This window comes from Penaeus chinensis, chromosome 18, assembly GCF_019202785.1.
Source record: "Penaeus chinensis breed Huanghai No. 1 chromosome 18, ASM1920278v2, whole genome shotgun sequence".
In the NCBI taxonomy this organism is placed as follows: Eukaryota; Metazoa; Arthropoda; class Malacostraca; order Decapoda; family Penaeidae; genus Penaeus; species Penaeus chinensis.
This window is the reverse complement of record NC_061836.1, coordinates 20,498,580-20,516,079: the sequence shown is the minus strand read 5'-3', so window position 1 is coordinate 20,516,079 and position 17,500 is coordinate 20,498,580. Positions and strand designations below refer to the sequence as shown.

General features: G+C 36.0%; 1 protein-coding gene across 13 annotated transcripts in view; it reads right to left on the bottom strand.

Annotated features, from left to right (window-relative positions):
* Window positions 1-17,500, bottom strand: part of LOC125034532 — a 133,534-nt gene that overhangs the window by 57,167 nt on the left and 58,867 nt on the right. For 11 of the 13 annotated variants that reach the window (XM_047626395.1, XM_047626390.1, XM_047626391.1 and 8 more), the window contains 4 exons: window positions 13,873-14,042; window positions 12,752-12,898; window positions 11,243-11,367; window positions 2,551-2,944 (listed from right to left, as the gene is read on the bottom strand). In XM_047626395.1, the coding sequence (XP_047482351.1) occupies window positions 2,551-2,944; window positions 11,243-11,367; window positions 12,752-12,898; window positions 13,873-14,042 (836 nt within the window). The remainder of the gene's footprint in view (window positions 1-2,550; window positions 2,945-11,242; window positions 11,368-12,751; window positions 12,899-13,872; window positions 14,043-17,500) is intronic. The other 2 variants (XM_047626389.1, XM_047626385.1) reach the window with 2 other exon arrangements.

Sequence of the window (17,500 nt, the reverse complement as noted above, 5' to 3'; positions counted from 1 at the left end):
GCCGCTCTAATAGTTGTGAGGCTTGTAGGCCTGGCATACATGAACACTGAAGTGCATTGACAAGACTCTATACCTCCCTTTGCAATGTTGTTGTTGTTGTTGTTGTTGTTGTTGTTGTTGTTGTTGTTGTTGTTGTTGTTGTTGTTGTTGTTGTTGTTGTTGTTGTTGTTGTTGTTGTTGTTGTTGTTGTTGTTGTTGTTGTTGTTGTTGTTGTTGTTTTGTCAAAGTGTTCTTAGCCTTTTGGCAGTTTTCCAATGTCTATATTTGTCATTTAATTTGCTTCATTCATATGGTAATAGACTGCTTTCCTTGCACAGACTACATACTTTTTTAGATAATCCAAACTCAGCATAACAACAACATTTTGTTATTTGTGTCACTTTTTATTTTTTTGTTACATTCATTTTCCTGTAATATGACCTGTAATACCACCAATCACAGTGGGCAGGAATAGGATCCAGAGCATGGAAATGGCATTCTCCATGGAGCCAGTGCTCTTCTAGTCATGGCTCACAGATGGTATATTTCATACACTATATCAATAGAAATAATGCAATATCCCCTCTTCCTAATTGCCCACTGAGTCTAATCACCCTCCACAAGCTTTGTGCACTCATGGCGAGTTATTTCCATCACCCAGGCCTTCAGCCAAAATTCTCATGACAGCATGTTCCTGTCAACCCGGCACTTAGCCAATTTTTCCATGACAGCATAGTCACATCACCTGCCCCTCAAGACAAATTTTGTCATGATGTGGTCACATCATCTGGACTGTAAGGGATAATTCTAGACATGTCAATTACTGTTTATCAATTAAGATATAAAAAAAACAAGGGTTAACAATAACTAGAATGCACTGGCTGACTTGAATTAATTGAACAGGAACAATAATTTCTTCCTCTCTGTCTTTAGTTCCAGACATGTTAATTATTGTTAATCAATTGAAATATATAAACAAATAAATAAAAAATATAAATAAATAAATTTGATTAACTTTGGAAGGCTGTAGCTCAAGTACTCACGCCATAAAACTTCATGTTTATATAGAGAGCAGTCTCCATTGTCAGGACACGCATATGTGCTATCTAGAATTCGGGTTCACCCTTCCATGTTATGTTTATACATGTCATAGAATTACCTCTTGACTAAAGGTACCCCAGAAAATGACATCAGGGTTCGCAATGAATCCAGGTGTTGCTGAATGTTTAACCCTATACCGATGGGCAATGCATTCAGGCATCATAACAAACTGCTCATTCTGTGGAGTGCGGCTGTACGCTGCTGCAACACGCCAAAGCGCTACGAGCCAGGGGTTCGGCTTGATGTAGCAAACTCCTGCACTCAAAGTCAGCTCATTGCCATTAATCATGAGAGTGTATTTTTTTTGTCTTCATAAGTCAGTAAGGGGTTAAGGGAAGAAATATGCCTCCCTCAACAAATAACCACACCAGTTATCCAGGAGGTTAGACATTCATTACATGTAGTGTAGTAGTACTTGATAAAGTGGCAAGAGAGGAATTTTTCTCCTACCTGAAATCAATTTCTCTCCTTTTGCACATGAGCTTGTATATATATAATAACCTTTATTAATATTCATCTTGCAGAATTAATAATTTTAAGGTGAAGTAATGACAGAGCATAAAACTGTACACCACTTTCACATTCTCTTCAACCTTTTGGTGCTGACCATCACGTCATGGCTAAATATGCCACAATGGAAAATTTGACTGAGAGTTCAGGTACCAGTAATGACTTTCTCTGATTGCATAAAGCCCTTGGAGGAAGCTTAGATCTGTTAGTAATTTAAGAAGGGTTCTTGCATTACTTTCACCAGTAAATGAATATCATTGCACAGAGTTGGAGACAACCTAGAGAAAGAATATAGAGTCTGCACAACAAAAACTGTCAATTACCATCTTGATACAGTATAATATATGACAAAATATTAAAACAATTCAAATGCTTAAACTGAAAAAAACAAAATAACGTAGCAAATGGGAGGCACAGAGTCTTTATACCACAAGTTTTTAAATGGGCTGGGTCTACAAGCCACACACCCAGAAGAGATGCCACTCAAGAAAGCCTAATGCCCAGATTTAGGCCTAAGTGTGGGAAGCAAAAAATCCAGATACAACGCATTAAACATCTCACATCGGAGTCTCCTGGTCCCATGCCTAACAACAAGCTGGACAGCACACAGAGTCTGCTGCTCAAGGGAAAAGTACAATAGTGAAAAAAATAATTATACCCAACTTTTGGCTACACTCTTTGCTGCAATATAAATGATTGCATAAGAGGCTAAAAAGAGGCTTTAAACCCCCTTTTACAGGACTCTTCCTCCTCAATGACCACAGCTAGGGCCAAAGAAGCAAACAACTGTAATGTGCATATAACCTGGAACAGCCTCAATTGTAAATTACATGGTAGGTCATCATCCTGACATGAGTGACAGTTTAGCCAAGACACTAAAGCATGTCAATCAATAAGAAGTAAGAAAATACATATTGTTTGGATATTATCTCTTGACAGTAGTAGCATTTGTAAACTTACTTGATCATGAAGATAAAATTGGCCATGAGGAGGAGGTTGTTGCATCCCTTGATTAGTTTGGGGAGTCATGCCATTGTGCATCATGCTCTGGATCTGCTGCTGCTGGTTTGCCAGTCGCTGGATGTCGCCCTGGATCTCAGTGAGGGAGTCTGTCATCCTGTAAGGTTGTGTATAAGAGTCTGGGCCCATGGAGAAACGACGAGGGTGTGTTGGAGGTAGTGCAGCTCGGTCACTGGGCAGCCGCCAGGTACCAGGCTCCAAGTAAAGGCTCATCCGTCGCAGGTCAACTCTGGAGTCTCGAGGATCTCTGGGTAAGGTGGACAGCCTCCGCAACTGTACAGCAGATGGGTGGTCCATGGAAGAGCGTCGAGAGCCCTCCAAATCACTCTCCCCACTGCAAGAACACACCACCACATGCACCACACACCACAGCAAACATGCCAGTCTCACTCAACAAACACCTTGTGAGGAGCCTAGGCTCATCAACTGTTCTTAAGTACAATTCTGAATTCATTTTGGCAAAGAAACAGTAGAGCAGAAAATTTTCACACAACAAAGCTCACAAGTGATTGATACCAAAGGTAACAATATTTTGGAACAAACATGCATGTAATCATAATTTTTCTCTTAAAAGCAAATGCAAAGGCAAAAAACTCAAACAGAATATCAAATGACAAATAAACTGTGTTGGTAAATATTCATGCAATGTAATGCAGCAGGTAAAGCATGATTATTGACTGTCAGTGAGGGAATCAAAGCTAATGCATTCATGCACAATACTAAAGGAAAATATATTATACTTCTGGTTATGAAACTATGCAGCAAAACAGAAATCCCAGGTAAAAGAAGAAGAAAAAAAAAAAATCATCCATTCAACACACACCACACATTTCTACAAAAAAGGAGCTGCTGTTTCATCAGCCTCTGATTTGGAAATCACACCAACTTTCAGGTATGGTAGGCAAAAACTTGACAATCAGTGTATCCTTAGATATGATTTCCAAGTTTGGATGTAATGCAAATTAAAATTACAATTGGAAATTATATATCTCACATTTCCTCTACATAAAACATTTGGAGCAAGGTATGCCATATCTACATGACCAATTCAAATTCTTGTCATTTATCAGGCTAGACTCCTGCTATTATACCCAATATAAGTGACATAAAAACACTGCAGTATAGTATTTGCTACATAATCCCTGAGAGATCACAGGTTTTAGGGACAGCTGAAATTAAGTTACTGAATGGCTGTTACAATAGGAATCATCCTCTGAAACTACTTGCCTCTGTATGATTATGATGCCTTTGACATTTGACAATCAGTGGTACTAATTCTGATGTTGCACATAATCATCCTGCTTTTATCTCTCAGTGAACCAAAAATACAGAAAATTGTGATGCACACACAAAGTGAATTATAGTTTATGGCTGACTGCCAGTCTATGACTCAAATACAAAATAAAACATACTAATAGTCAAGTTGTGGCACTCATATAAGGAACATTGGGCCTGAAAATGTGTAATTACACCCTTAATTTTTTAAGCCCTGGCACAAACTGGAGTTGCTTTTCAATCAGTGATACTTAAGATTTTCCTTCTCTTTAATCACTTACAGCCGGGCACGCTTATAGCCATCATGAAAAACCAACTCATCATGACAGGTACAGCTATAGGTGCCACAACTTACTAATGCGAGTTGAGCAGGAAGTTCCGTTTTACATAGCATACTCCCCAACCAAAGGCTGGAGAATTGCCAGAAGACACAGGAATTAGTGACACCCAAGATTTCTGGTACTGTCACTGTAGGGTTAAATGGAGCATCTGGCAAAAATGTGCTTCTACATTATTTCCACTGATTATTGTGAATCACTATAAAAATCATATCATGAAGTAGTGGTAATAATATATGGATCAACATACACCAACCCCCTTCAGTGCCAACTCTTCCCACCATCCCACCTCTAAATGAAAAAACTACAATTCAAAATAGTACATTTGCTTCTTAGCACAGCTTTACCATCTAACAAAAAGTTTTTAAACTAATGGCTGTGGAATGACCAAATGTGGAATAAAATGAAGTGTGAGCAAGGGAAGAACATGGCAAGGCTAGACATACCCATCAACATTGTACACTAGTCTTTACCCATCATCATTTAGCCTCTCCTCCTCATGGTATCCCAACCCTTGTCAAGTCATTTCATACAATGATTATATTTCTGAGGACAAAGCATTGTTACAGTCAATGCACATGTGACAGGTAGCTCAGCTTCCATTTAGCCTTATATCTACTGATCTTTCTTATTATTCAGGTATTATCTATATGTTTGTGCCAGATGTCAAAAAAAAAAAAAAAAAAAAAAAATACAATTTGATATAAACTAACCCATTAGATCCAGCATTATTCATTATTCACTGAGCCATAGCTGGGATAATGCCAGCTCCATGGTTAACATTATTTCAATGTTCAGGATCCTATTATTGCCCACCATTACCGGCAGCACAGCGTGCAACAAAGCAAAATTTAATAATACAAAAATATTCAAAAATTATACAAAAAACACAATGTTACTTTTTATTAATGTTATTGCAGAGTTGTAGACTACTTAGATATGGAGTCTGTGCATGGAAAGCAGAATGCTGATGCAGAAAGAGATAACATTCCACAAGGGAGGCAAGGAGTCTTGATACCACACATGTTTGAGTGGGCCAGCCCAAAAGCCATATATCCTGGAGAGTCACCATTCAAGAAAGCCTAATGCCCAGATTTTGAGACACATGGTTTAAAACTGTGATTTTGCAAAATCTATTTTTCTATATTTTTCATGAAATTAATCTAGCATGTATAGATCTGACACTTCTTCCATGTTATCAAATACTGGGGGAATTATGTAAGTTATATACACTTTTTTCATTACTTTTGCATATTTTAGTCTACATAAGTCCATTCTGACCTATTATAAGCTACTATGCTATTTCATATCTCAAAAAAAAAAAAAAATATATATATATATATATATATATATATCATATATTGGAAAATGAGAAAAATGGCAACTGGTTTAATTTTTTTTTTTCATGGGTATTCTTGGGAAGCTAATTACCTGTGTACAATGATGAAATATATATCAATTCATCCCCTTCCCCCACCCAAAAAAGGGGCCACATAACAATTCTGATAAGTATCCCCATCACTAACCCTAGAGGAATGAAACAGGATACCAAAAGTAATTACTATAGCATCTATTAAACAAGATTATCATTATCATAAAATCACAATAGAAAACCTTCTTGTAATTATTTCATAGTACACACTGATTCACAAATTAAATAACTTTTAAATTGCTTCAGAGGGAACAGGAGCTCCTTAGAAATTGGTTACAGGATAAGTAGAATGTCTATCATCTCAAACACCTTCAATTAATCTGAAATGCACTTCAATCAGTTTCTACTTGAATGTCCATTTCTATTCTAACATGCTTTTCCTGATGAAATACTGCATTAGAGAAGTGAAGTAAGAGTAGAAAATATCAATATGCCGATGTTGTTAATAGAGGTAGAAGAGGAAGAAAAGGAAAAAGGCCATGAAATGGGGAGCATCACAGAGGGGACAAAAGTATAAATGAAAAGAAATTGAGACTGAGGTTAATATGAAGATGTCATTATTAAAATAGAAAGGTCATCACAGCTACAAGGTGAGCTTGTTTACTATTAACTGGTGGATTTACTATCTTGAGCTGGATTGAGCAGTCATGGACTTCAAGAACTAGAATTCCAGACTACCAAGTAGGAAATCAGGTTTGCATTCTCCAATCAAAAGTCGAGGTTGAAGACAAAATTTGAAGATGGAATTTAGGACATCTCTGTCATTTGTAAAATAATCTTAAAGTGCATCACCTTTCAAAAAAGTGTATGGAGTTTAGTATAATAATAACAGCATAATTTCCCACTGGCATAATGGTTATATCATCTATAGAGAAAAAAAAATCATAGTGAAATAGAAGAATAATGAAAATAATAAATGTCAAGGTATCAGTAAACAATGATAAACACAAATTGCACAAAAATGACAGAGACAGAACAAGTGTTGGGGATCTTTAAAAACAAAGTGGCAAAGAAAATTTTGTTCCACATGGATACTGTTAGTGCACATAATGAATTTTATAATGAATTTCATATTCTGAACATCAAAACAAAATTTCTTTATCTTTATTCTTGTTACATATACATCAAAATTATATTTCACAAATCTTTTTCTGATACTTTTTCAATATATATTATTAGCTTTCTTAATACTAATTCTAAAAATGCCCATATAGAATCTAACCTTTGAAATTCATAATAAATATTATGTAATTGATAGTATTTAAAAACTCATATAGTCTGCCACCAAGTTATCCTAATTTTCATAAATACATTTAAAAAAATGAATCAATGAACAGATTTCATCAGTACTTTTAGAATGAAATAATTAAATATCATAAGCAAAATAAAGTAAAACCATGTGAATCTAGAGAAAATTTGTAAAATTTGTAGGATTTTCCATCTACATGCTTTCTTAATTTACATACATTAATAACTTGAATTAACAAAAGGCACAGGAGAAAGAAGTGGACATTCCTCTTATTTTTTTATAAGTGCTAGAGTTACCTGTATGGAGGCCCCCTTAGAGCCTGGCTACCTGATCTGGTTATTGGGCTTGACAACCCAACATTGGTTGCCCTGCCTGGTGACCTGGCATGACCACCTAAATGTTATTGCCAGCCATGTAAACCATTCAATGAAAATTGCTTCTATAAGTAAAAGATTCAGCTCTTGTCTAAGATATTCTCCTCAAGTTGAGCAACTGGTGAACCAATTATACAAGAGCTGAGGTTCTCATTAATATGTTGATTATAAGAATACAAGACAATTTACATTATTCAAAGAATAGTTATTAGAAAAAATAGAAATTCAGAGTAAGTGTTAACAAGGAAAATAATTGCACAACATTAATGAACCTCAGTATAAAGTATATGAGACCTTTACCCATATATGATGCTTAAATAATCCTCTGCAGAGCATAGTATCACATTAGTAACTAAAGGTCAATAAGATTAAAAGAATATTATTAACGTGTTAAATCACCAATGGACTAGAGTCAGCTGTATCCTTAGATCTTTTGCATGGTGTGAATCTTCACTTAGAAATATCTATCATTCCTTCCATATATCTATCCTCTTCTATCTCTATATCTATCATTCCATCTACATATTTAGCAGTCTATCTGCTCACTTTGCTTTTTATATGCACATGAGAATGAGTGAGTTAGTGAACAAGTGAATAAGTATATGAGAGTGCATCTGTGTGTCTTTGTGAGTGTGTCTTTTTGTGAGTGAGAGTATGAGAGTGTGAGTATGAGAGTGAGTGAGTGAGTGAGTGAGTATGAGAGTGAGTGAGTGAGTGAGTGAGTGAGTGAGTGAGTGAGTGAGTGAGTGAGTGAGTGAGTGAGTGAGTGAGTGAGTGAGTGAGTGAGTGAGTGAGTTAGTGAGTGAGTGAGTGTGTTTTGCGTGTGCATGGGTTTTGTGTGTATGTGTGTTTTGAGTGCGTGTGTGTGTTTTGTGCGTGTGTGTGTGTGTGTGTGTTTTGTGCGTGTGTGTGTGTGTGTGTGTTTTGTGCGTGTGTGTGTGTGTGTGTGTGTTTTGTGCGTGTGTGTGTGTGTGTGTGTGTGTGTGTGTGTGTGTGTGTGTGTGTGTGTGTGTGTGTGTGTGTGTGTGTGTGTGTGTGTGTGTGTGTGTGTTTTGTGTGGATGTGTGTTTTGTGTGCATGTGTGGGTGTTTTGTGCGTGTGTGTGGGTGTTTTGTGCGTGTGTGTGGGTGTTTTGTGCGTGTGTGTGGGTGTTTTGTGCGTGTGTGTGTGTGTTTTGTGCGTGTGTGTGTGTGTTTTGTGCGTGTGTGTGTGTGTTTTGTGCGTGTGTGTGTGTGTTTTGTGCGTGTGTGTGTGTGTTTTGTGCGTGTGTGTGTGTGTTTTGTGCGTGTGTGTGTGTGTGTTTTGTGCGTGTGTGTGTGTTTTGTGCGTGTGTGTGTGTTTTGGGCGTGTGTGTGTGTGTTTTGTGCCTGTGTGTGTGTGTTTTGTGCCTGTGTGTGTGTGTTTTGTGCCTGTGTGTGTGTGTTTTGTGCGTGTGTGTGTGTGTTTTGTGCGTGTGTGTGTGTTTTGTGCGTGTGTGTGTGTGTTTTGTGCGTGTGTGTGTGTGTGTTTTGTGCGTGTGTGTGTGTGTTTTGTGCGTGTGTGTGTGTGTGTTTTGTGCGTGTGTGTGTGTGTGTTTTGTGCGTGTGTGTGTGTGTTTTGAGCGTGTGTGTGTGTGTTTTGTGCATGTGTGTGTGTGTTTTGTGCGTGTGTGTGTGTTTTGGGCGTGTGTGTGTTTTGTGCGTGTGTGTGTGTGTTTTGTGCGTGTGTGTGTGTTTTGTGCGTGTGTGTGTGTTTTGTACGTGTGTGTGTGTTTGTTCGAGTGTGTGTGTTTTGTGCATGTGTGTTTTGTGTGTGTGTGTGTTGTGTGTGTGTTTATATTTGTGTTTGGGTGTGTATGCTGTGTGTGTGTTTATATTTGTGTTTGGGTGTGTATGCTGTGTGTGTGTTTTTGCTTTGTGTGTGTTTTTTTTTTTCTATGTCTGACATGTGAGTCATTTTTGTCCCTTTCTGTCAATGCTTGTTGTCCTGTTAACTCAAAGCCAACAGGAATGGTATTTACAGTCATGCCATGCCAACTGAATTTTTTTTTTATTTTTTTTATTGTTTTTACACATAGATGGCTCCACAATTACTAAGTCTCTAATGAGCCAATTATAAGTATTACCTGTCTCACCAGTTTACCCTTTTCCTGGAGTTTCTAACTGTTTTCTGGTATCTAATATTGTGTGTAGTAATGTCAGTAACACTATAGTAATTATAATGTATATAATAAAAATAACAGCATCGATATTGATAGCACTGGGAAAAAAAAGAGGTTTTTCTGCAAACTCAAGGAAAGATGAAATCAGGTGAGGTCCCAAGGTCTACTAATTGACTCTTTTGTGGTTAAGCACCTGCAGAGCCATCAATGTGCAGAGACATTTCATAAAACAATACTACAATGAACACAATATTTTCCAGGCTTTGGGCTAAACATGTTTTCAAACATTTGTGTTCTTGGCATACTGCAATAGTAGATTTTTTTGTGCTATGCATATGCTTAAACAAAATTTCTGGTGCACCTAATTTTGTGTTCCACATTATACTCATAATGATGTTGGCAAGGCTGACGAGTGAGAATGGTCAATGTTAGCAGCTCTGAACTGCTCAATTGCTTCTTATATTGCTGAAAATGCATATTTCCTGCAATTCATCGATTTAAATTAATCTATCCTGCATTCTATCCAAACAACTGATTTTGGACAAGTCTAAACAGTGATATCTTGGTTGCTAGGTGTATGAGACAATAATCAATATTTACCTTAAAAATGCATTTTCACAGTTGCTGACATTTTGCTAAATATTCATTGCTAAATATTCATTCTTAAAGATTTTATATATCCTAAATCTTAAAACTATGTTTATCCTATTAATTAATAAAGTATGTTTATGAGGTCCACATTTTGTTTAACCCATTTAACCCATTGTGAAATGTGTCTACACATAGATGGCTCTGCTAGTGCTTAGCCTTACCTGATCTCACCTTTCCTTGAATTGGCAGGAAAATGTAGATTTTAATAGTGCTATGAATATTGATGGTGTTATTTTTATTATAAACATTATAATTACTATAATGTTATAAACATTAGTAATAGCAAAAATAAGATAACATAAAAAAAAATTGTTAATTAAAGAAAAGGGTAAACGGGCAAGACAAGCAGTACTCGTAATTGGCTCATTGGTGACTTCGTACAAGTGTAGCCACTATGTGTAAAAACAATTAGACACGTAAACACAGTGGGCATGGCATGGACATACGTGACATGCCCGTCATGAATGGGTTAAGCAAATGGCTATGTTTGTCTATGTGTCTGTCTCTGAATGTGTGCTGTCTATGTGCATTAGTATATACACAATGTTCACACTGAATATATACTTATCTGGAAAACTATTAAATGCTGAATCTAATCAAACTGATGTAAAAACCAATAAAGTGATATAAAAGCTAAGGCAAAAAAATTAACATTGCCCTTAAATGCCAGACAAAATAAGCAAGGCTAATGCAGCACTAGCAACTAGGGCTGGTAGGAATTTCTGTGGCCTTTAAATACAACAGCATACAAAGAATAGCTTCTGAATCCTCAACTGACTGTAGTGTCATTTACTGACAAAGGGTCATATTTTTCACTGACTACTTGATATTTTTTATCTCATTTATATTTCTGTAGTTCTTAACAGTGTGGGAAAAGATTATAATATTCACAGTTTATGAAAAATATGACTCTTCCTCTTGTGATAATGTCTTGAAATTTTTTTAACAGGATATGTGATGAAAAATTATGCACTACCATATAAACATTCCAACTAGCAAATGGATTCAGTTAGCCAAAGCCATCAAGTGTATTTTGGATGTCTATATTCAGTTGCAGTGCTTCAGTATATCCTATTATGTCTCACCTGAGTTAATTTCAAAAGCATGTTAACGTAATGTCCAAAGGTAAAAATTTCAATTACACCCTTATGAAAAAAATATAAAAACACATACTGTGTGAGAGATTTATGGTACTCATCGTAGTCCATATTATCGATGTCTGGTGTGCGTAATTCATCTGCCTGGCCTTCTCCTTCTAACCATCGGCGTGATAAATTGTTTACGTCTGAACCTATATCCTGTTTTTGAGAAAAAAAAAATATTACTTATTATGATCATCCTGAATATATGATGTTATCATACAACATTTAAACTTCTTTTCTAGACATATTTCCAATTCTCTGGAATTAATTCATTATTAAAATAGTCATCATCTCTTATCCAGTACACTTAATGAATACACTCACTTTACTAATACTTCCACATTCAGTATTATCTTTTCAAGCACATATAACAAGATCAGTATCTTATTTTAAATAAATTATTTTGAAGATTAACACTTGCACACAAATAAGCTAATAAAAACAAAATGAATCATAATTACAGGTGGAGGCATCAACACTATAAACAAAAAATGTTAGGAAAATAAATTAGAACAAAACTGTTGTAAATGTACAATTCAGCTAGGTATCTACCAGCAATCTAAAAGCAACCACTCACCTCTAAAGATTACTGTAATGTTCACATTCATTTGAACCTTCACAGCCTTTAATGACATCTAACTTGAAATTCTCTTCCCCCTACTCAAAATATGCATTTAAAGTCTACATAAGGAAGAGATTATGAACTAAGCTATTCCTTTTTCATTACTTAACTCTGCATTCTCATATAACTGTTTAATAATAGACTTTTCAAAGCCACTGATCTCAAACCATACAGTAAGCTGTTGCAAGGGGATTGGGCAATGAAAAGGGAATCCACTAGTGGCCATTTTGATCTGTAGTGTGGTTGTCATTTTCCAAACAAATTTTTAGATAACCTACTAAACAAATAATTGGCATTTGTCCTTATAAATCATAGATACATATTAAGTGTAGAAATGTTGTGTAGATATCATTGGTAAGAACCAGGGTACCATGTAAAAGGGTATGCATGGCAAAGACTATCTTCATAGCACATGATCATCTTCCTCATTTGCTAAAACATACACTTTTCATCCAGGTTAACCCATTGGCAGATATTTGTACTTGTGTCTGAGATGATGCTACAGGGTCACTTTATCATTTTGTATTCTTCTTTCTCACACATATAATTTTTTGGGTTATAATTTCTAATTCATAATCTTCAGTATTTCTAAATAACCTGACAAATGAAGAATTATATTAATCAGTGAACACTGTACAAAATATGGTTTTAATGCTGATGGTCCCATAAAGGCAGCAAATGCCCTCTGTCACAGGCTACCAATTCATTTCTCTCAAGAATTAAATTGGGCTAAAGAGGTGATTGTTCCTGGCAATTACTACTGCAAGTAACTATCTAACAATTGATATCAAAGTAGTCAGCTGTGTAGGGGAACTCAAAAAAAGATGTTCATGCAGCAAGCATTAAATATATACACTACAATAAGTAACCAGTAACTCATGCCCGACACACCATGTAAGCAACTACACTTACTGTTACCTTTAGCGATAAGTCTGTATTAGGCCGAGTAGCTGTGCTGGTAAGAGAAGGTTTTGGCAAAGATTGTTCCACTGAATCTACCATGACGTCTAAAGCCTCAGGCTCGGATGTTGTGGGGGTTGAGGATCCAGTGGAAGACCCCTTACCCTAGGGAATTGGGAGGACTCATTTTTGGTTAATGGACTTAAACCCTCATTCATGAAAGGTGGTAAGATATGTTAGCCTTTTCACTTATGTACATGCACACATCCCCCACTTAAGATATAACTAATCCCTAATCTGAAGCTTGAATTCTTCAAGAAAAATAAAAATAAAATTGGTTTTAATCCAAATGTCCCAGACGGTAATAATGATGTGATATGTTGACAGTAATTTTTGTTTATCAATTGTTTACACAAAGATGGCTCCACAATTATTAGTCCTACCTATCTCACCTTTCCATGATTTTTAGAAACATTTATATGATCACATCTTTCTTGTTATTAGCATTCTAATAGTATGGTAATAATCATCTATAATAATGCAAGTATCCATATTAATAGTGCCAACCATATTCACAAAAATTAGAGTGGATAGTATATAAACCCAGGGCAATTAGGTTAACTTCTTTAACATTTTCTACATTTCTTTTTTAAATATAGTTATAGATATTCCAGTTAAAGATAAAGAAAAAAAATAATGTGTATACTTTTAGTATATACCCATACTGTATTAAAAAAAAAATCATTTTCCTCAAAAAACATGCAAAACTATGTCATGAGACTATAACCATTAATTTCATCTTGTATATTATAGTTAGAGGCCTACCTTGGATTATTGCCTGCCTTTACTTTGGAATCATTCATAAAACTAAATTTTAATCATCACAATACATAACCTTCCAAATATACAAACTGCATTTTATTTTTCTTCTCTCTAGTTGCATAATAAATTAAGTTTTTTAATCCTTCTCCCTAATCCATACAGGTGTGAGAATATATCAAAACTACCTCTACATTCTAGAATGTTACTACAAAGAATAGAATAGTTAAAAGAACAATTTTCCATGTTCATATCAGATGTCATATAAAGTGCTAACTTTCTAATAATATAAACTATTTAGAGAGATTGATGGCACTTACCCCCTTCACAACAGCCTGCATGAAAGCTTCTTTGCCAAGCTTTTGTCTCTGTTTGTTCATTGCTTGTTCCATTTTCCTTTTTTCAGATTCTATTCTTCTTCTCTTCTCTTCTAATTTCAATCTAACATTGTGCAGCTCAGAAGCCATTATCTGAGGTTCCATATTTTCATCTGCAACAGAATTTTCAAAATTAGGACACTCATTGCAAATAATGAGCTATGAACGTGTTATAAAGTCCATACCAATGGATTCTTTGTCCTTTTGCTGAAAGTCTAATAAAAAAGTTAAGGGCAGGCATTTGGACACACAACAGACTGGCCACCAGCACAAGTCAAATGCACATCTTATACCAACATAACATCTCATCCCTGAAGACCAAAGGACTTCCATCAGGTTTAACTGCAAATTCTTGCAAAGTCACCTTAACCTAAGGTCTCCAGGAAAATGTGTTTACTGTAGTATTGTTTTGTGAAATGTCTCTGCAAGTGCTTAGCCACAAAGGAGTGAATTAGTAGACCTTGTGACCTTACCTGATTTCATCTTTTCTTGAGTTTGAAGGATTTTTTTTTTTTTTTTTTTTTTTACTAATGCTATCAATATTGATGCTGTTGTTTTTATTATAGACATTATAATTATTATACTGTTATTGACACTACTAACAGCAATATAAGATACCAGAAAATACTTTCAAAAATCAAAGAAAAGGGTACAAAAGTGAGACAAGTAGTACTCGCAATTGGCTCATTGATTGACTTAGTACTTGTGGAGCCATCTATATGTAAAAACTATTAATAAATTAAACTCACAGTTGACATGGCATGTACACACACATACCATCCCGGCAGTTCAGCTAAAGAATACTGGTGGGTTGTTTCTGGACTCTCTTTCTGATGTGAATGGGACATAATGAATGTGAACCAGCAACTCTGGTACTGGCAACACAATCATTCAAAAACAGCTAGCCTACCTTGAAATCTCTTTACCTTATTCTAGCCTGAGATTTTCTATTGCGGTTTCTTCTCCCTTCCCCTTGGGCATTGCTTAGTTACTCTAAACATTACTCTGTTTTCCATTATGATATAATGTATCAAAACTTGTCTCATATTAACCCAATGCCGACGGGCATGGTATGTAAGTATATGCTATGCCCACTGTGAGCTGAATTTATTCATCATTTTTAAACATAGATGGCTATACTTGTACTAAGTCACCAATGAGCCAATTACTGCCTGTCTCACCCATTTACTCTTTTCCTTGATTTACAAAAATATTTTACTTTATCTTATTTTGCTGTTACTAATGCTTAACAATAGTAATTAACACCAATGTTCATAGCATTAGTAAAAAATGTGTTTTTTTCCACCAATTAAAGGAATGGTGAAATTAGGTAAGGTCACAAGGTCTACTTTGTGGCTAAGCACTAGCAGAGCCATCTATGTGCAAAGACATTTCACCAAAAAAATACAAAATGTGCACAGCATTTTCCCAGTGGCATTGGGTTAAAGTGGACTCAACTGACAAACTTCTAAAGAAGCATATATGATAAGTACTGATACATAAGGGTCAAAGTTCCTTTCTGCCTTGACTATACACAGTGCATGTGTGTTTGTGTGTATGTATATATATAGATAGATGATAGATAGATAGATAGATAGATAGATAGATAGATAGATAGATAGATAGATAGATAGATAGATAGATAGATAGATAGATAGATGTAGGTATGTATATAGGTATGTATATAGGTATGCAGGTAGGTATGTATATAGGTATGTATATAGGTATGTATATAGGTATGCAGGTAGGTATGCACGTAGATATGCACGTAGATAAGCACGTAGATAAGCACGTAGATATGCACGTAGATATGCACGTAGATATACACGTAGATATGCACGTAGATATGCACGTAGATATGCACGTAGATATGCACGTAGATATGCACGTAGATATGCATGTAGATATGCACGTAGATATGCAAGTAGATATGCAAGTAGATATGCACATAGATATACACGTAGATATGCACGTAGATATGCATTTAGGTATGCATGTAAGTATGCACAGTCGGTAAAAAAAGTATCTTTACTTGGGAGTAGATGAAACTGAAAAGATCACTAGGACTTGATTCGGATAGGTTGGTACTTGTTGTTTTCAAAGCTCGGTGCAGATGAAGCTTCATATTGTGTTCGAATAGCCTTTCAGAGTTGATATGTCAAGTTACTCATATCATGTCAATATTAGCAATGGAGACCTATTAGATCATTTGTAGCATCATAATTATGATTTACTCTGAAGGACTATCAAGTTCCGAAACATCAAGATTAGTTATTTCGAAGCCAACCATGTCACTTGTGGATCCAGCGACACCAAGCAACTGGATCCATGGGAGACAAGGCCAGAGGTGGGCGCCCTATGTGCACGACGAAAGAAGATGATCAAGTAATTGTCGTTCAAAACTACAATTCGATGTGATCCATGAAAGACAAATTGGAAGCTTGCATTGAAGTGCATGAATATCATAAGTTAATGAAAGCCATTTGATACTCAGTGGAAACATCCCTTACTGCGTTCAAAAAGGGGTGTGGTAAGTAGTTAGTTGCCATGTCCCCTTAATATGAGCATTTTCTCCTTAGTTACTTATTCTCATTATTATTACTTTTTAACAATCCATAACTACTACAAGGGATGTGAACTCCTTTTGTTCTGCTGCCTACAGCATGCAGACTGTCAGAAATCGTTGGGCAGTTGGGGTAGATGCACAGCAGCAGAGTCAGGGAGCCGACAAATGTCATACCGGGCAGATTTACGGGGCATGCCTATGTGGAAAACCTGGACGAGATGTTTCTACCATTGGTGAGGGCCATGTTCTTCATCAAGCCGATGCCATTTTACCTCATCCAGGATAACAGCCCTATCCACATCAGTGTCATGAAGGCATGACTTCGGCAATATCCCAAGATTACACTATGCCACATCATATTTGGGCAGCCGAGAGCAGAGACTCTCCCCAAGATCATACACGTAATCGTCATATCGTCGTTGCCCAACTAATTGCGGCATGGGAGCAATTGCGCTCTGCAGATGAAAGCCAGTTAACAGCGGCATCAGGGGCATTCATGTCACGTATTCTTGCCAGCATTTGCCAAGCTGGTGGCGGTAACACGAATATTGATAGTATTGTGTATTTTAAAACCCTAAATTTTTAAGTGTAGCCAAGCTAAAGGAACAAAAATTTAGAAAAATTAATTATTTTAGAGTATTTTTAATCTAGAACCAGATGTATATAAGTGTAATTAGTAGAAAAGGTAAAGAATTGGGGCACTTGGAGGGGAGCACAAATGCCCCCTCCCCCCCGCCCCCGCCTCCTAAATGACGCCCCTCTCAGGGATACCAATACCAGGTCAAGATCACAACACTTTTTTCAACCTTTTCATCATCATATCAGATTGTTGAGTCAGAAAGAGTAAAGACTTTTTTTAAGCAAGTATACATATGTATGTGTGTATACATATATATACACACAAGTATATATACATAAGATATATATACATATAAACCATATATATCCATAAATACCATATATATATACATGTATAGCATATATATATATATATATATATATATA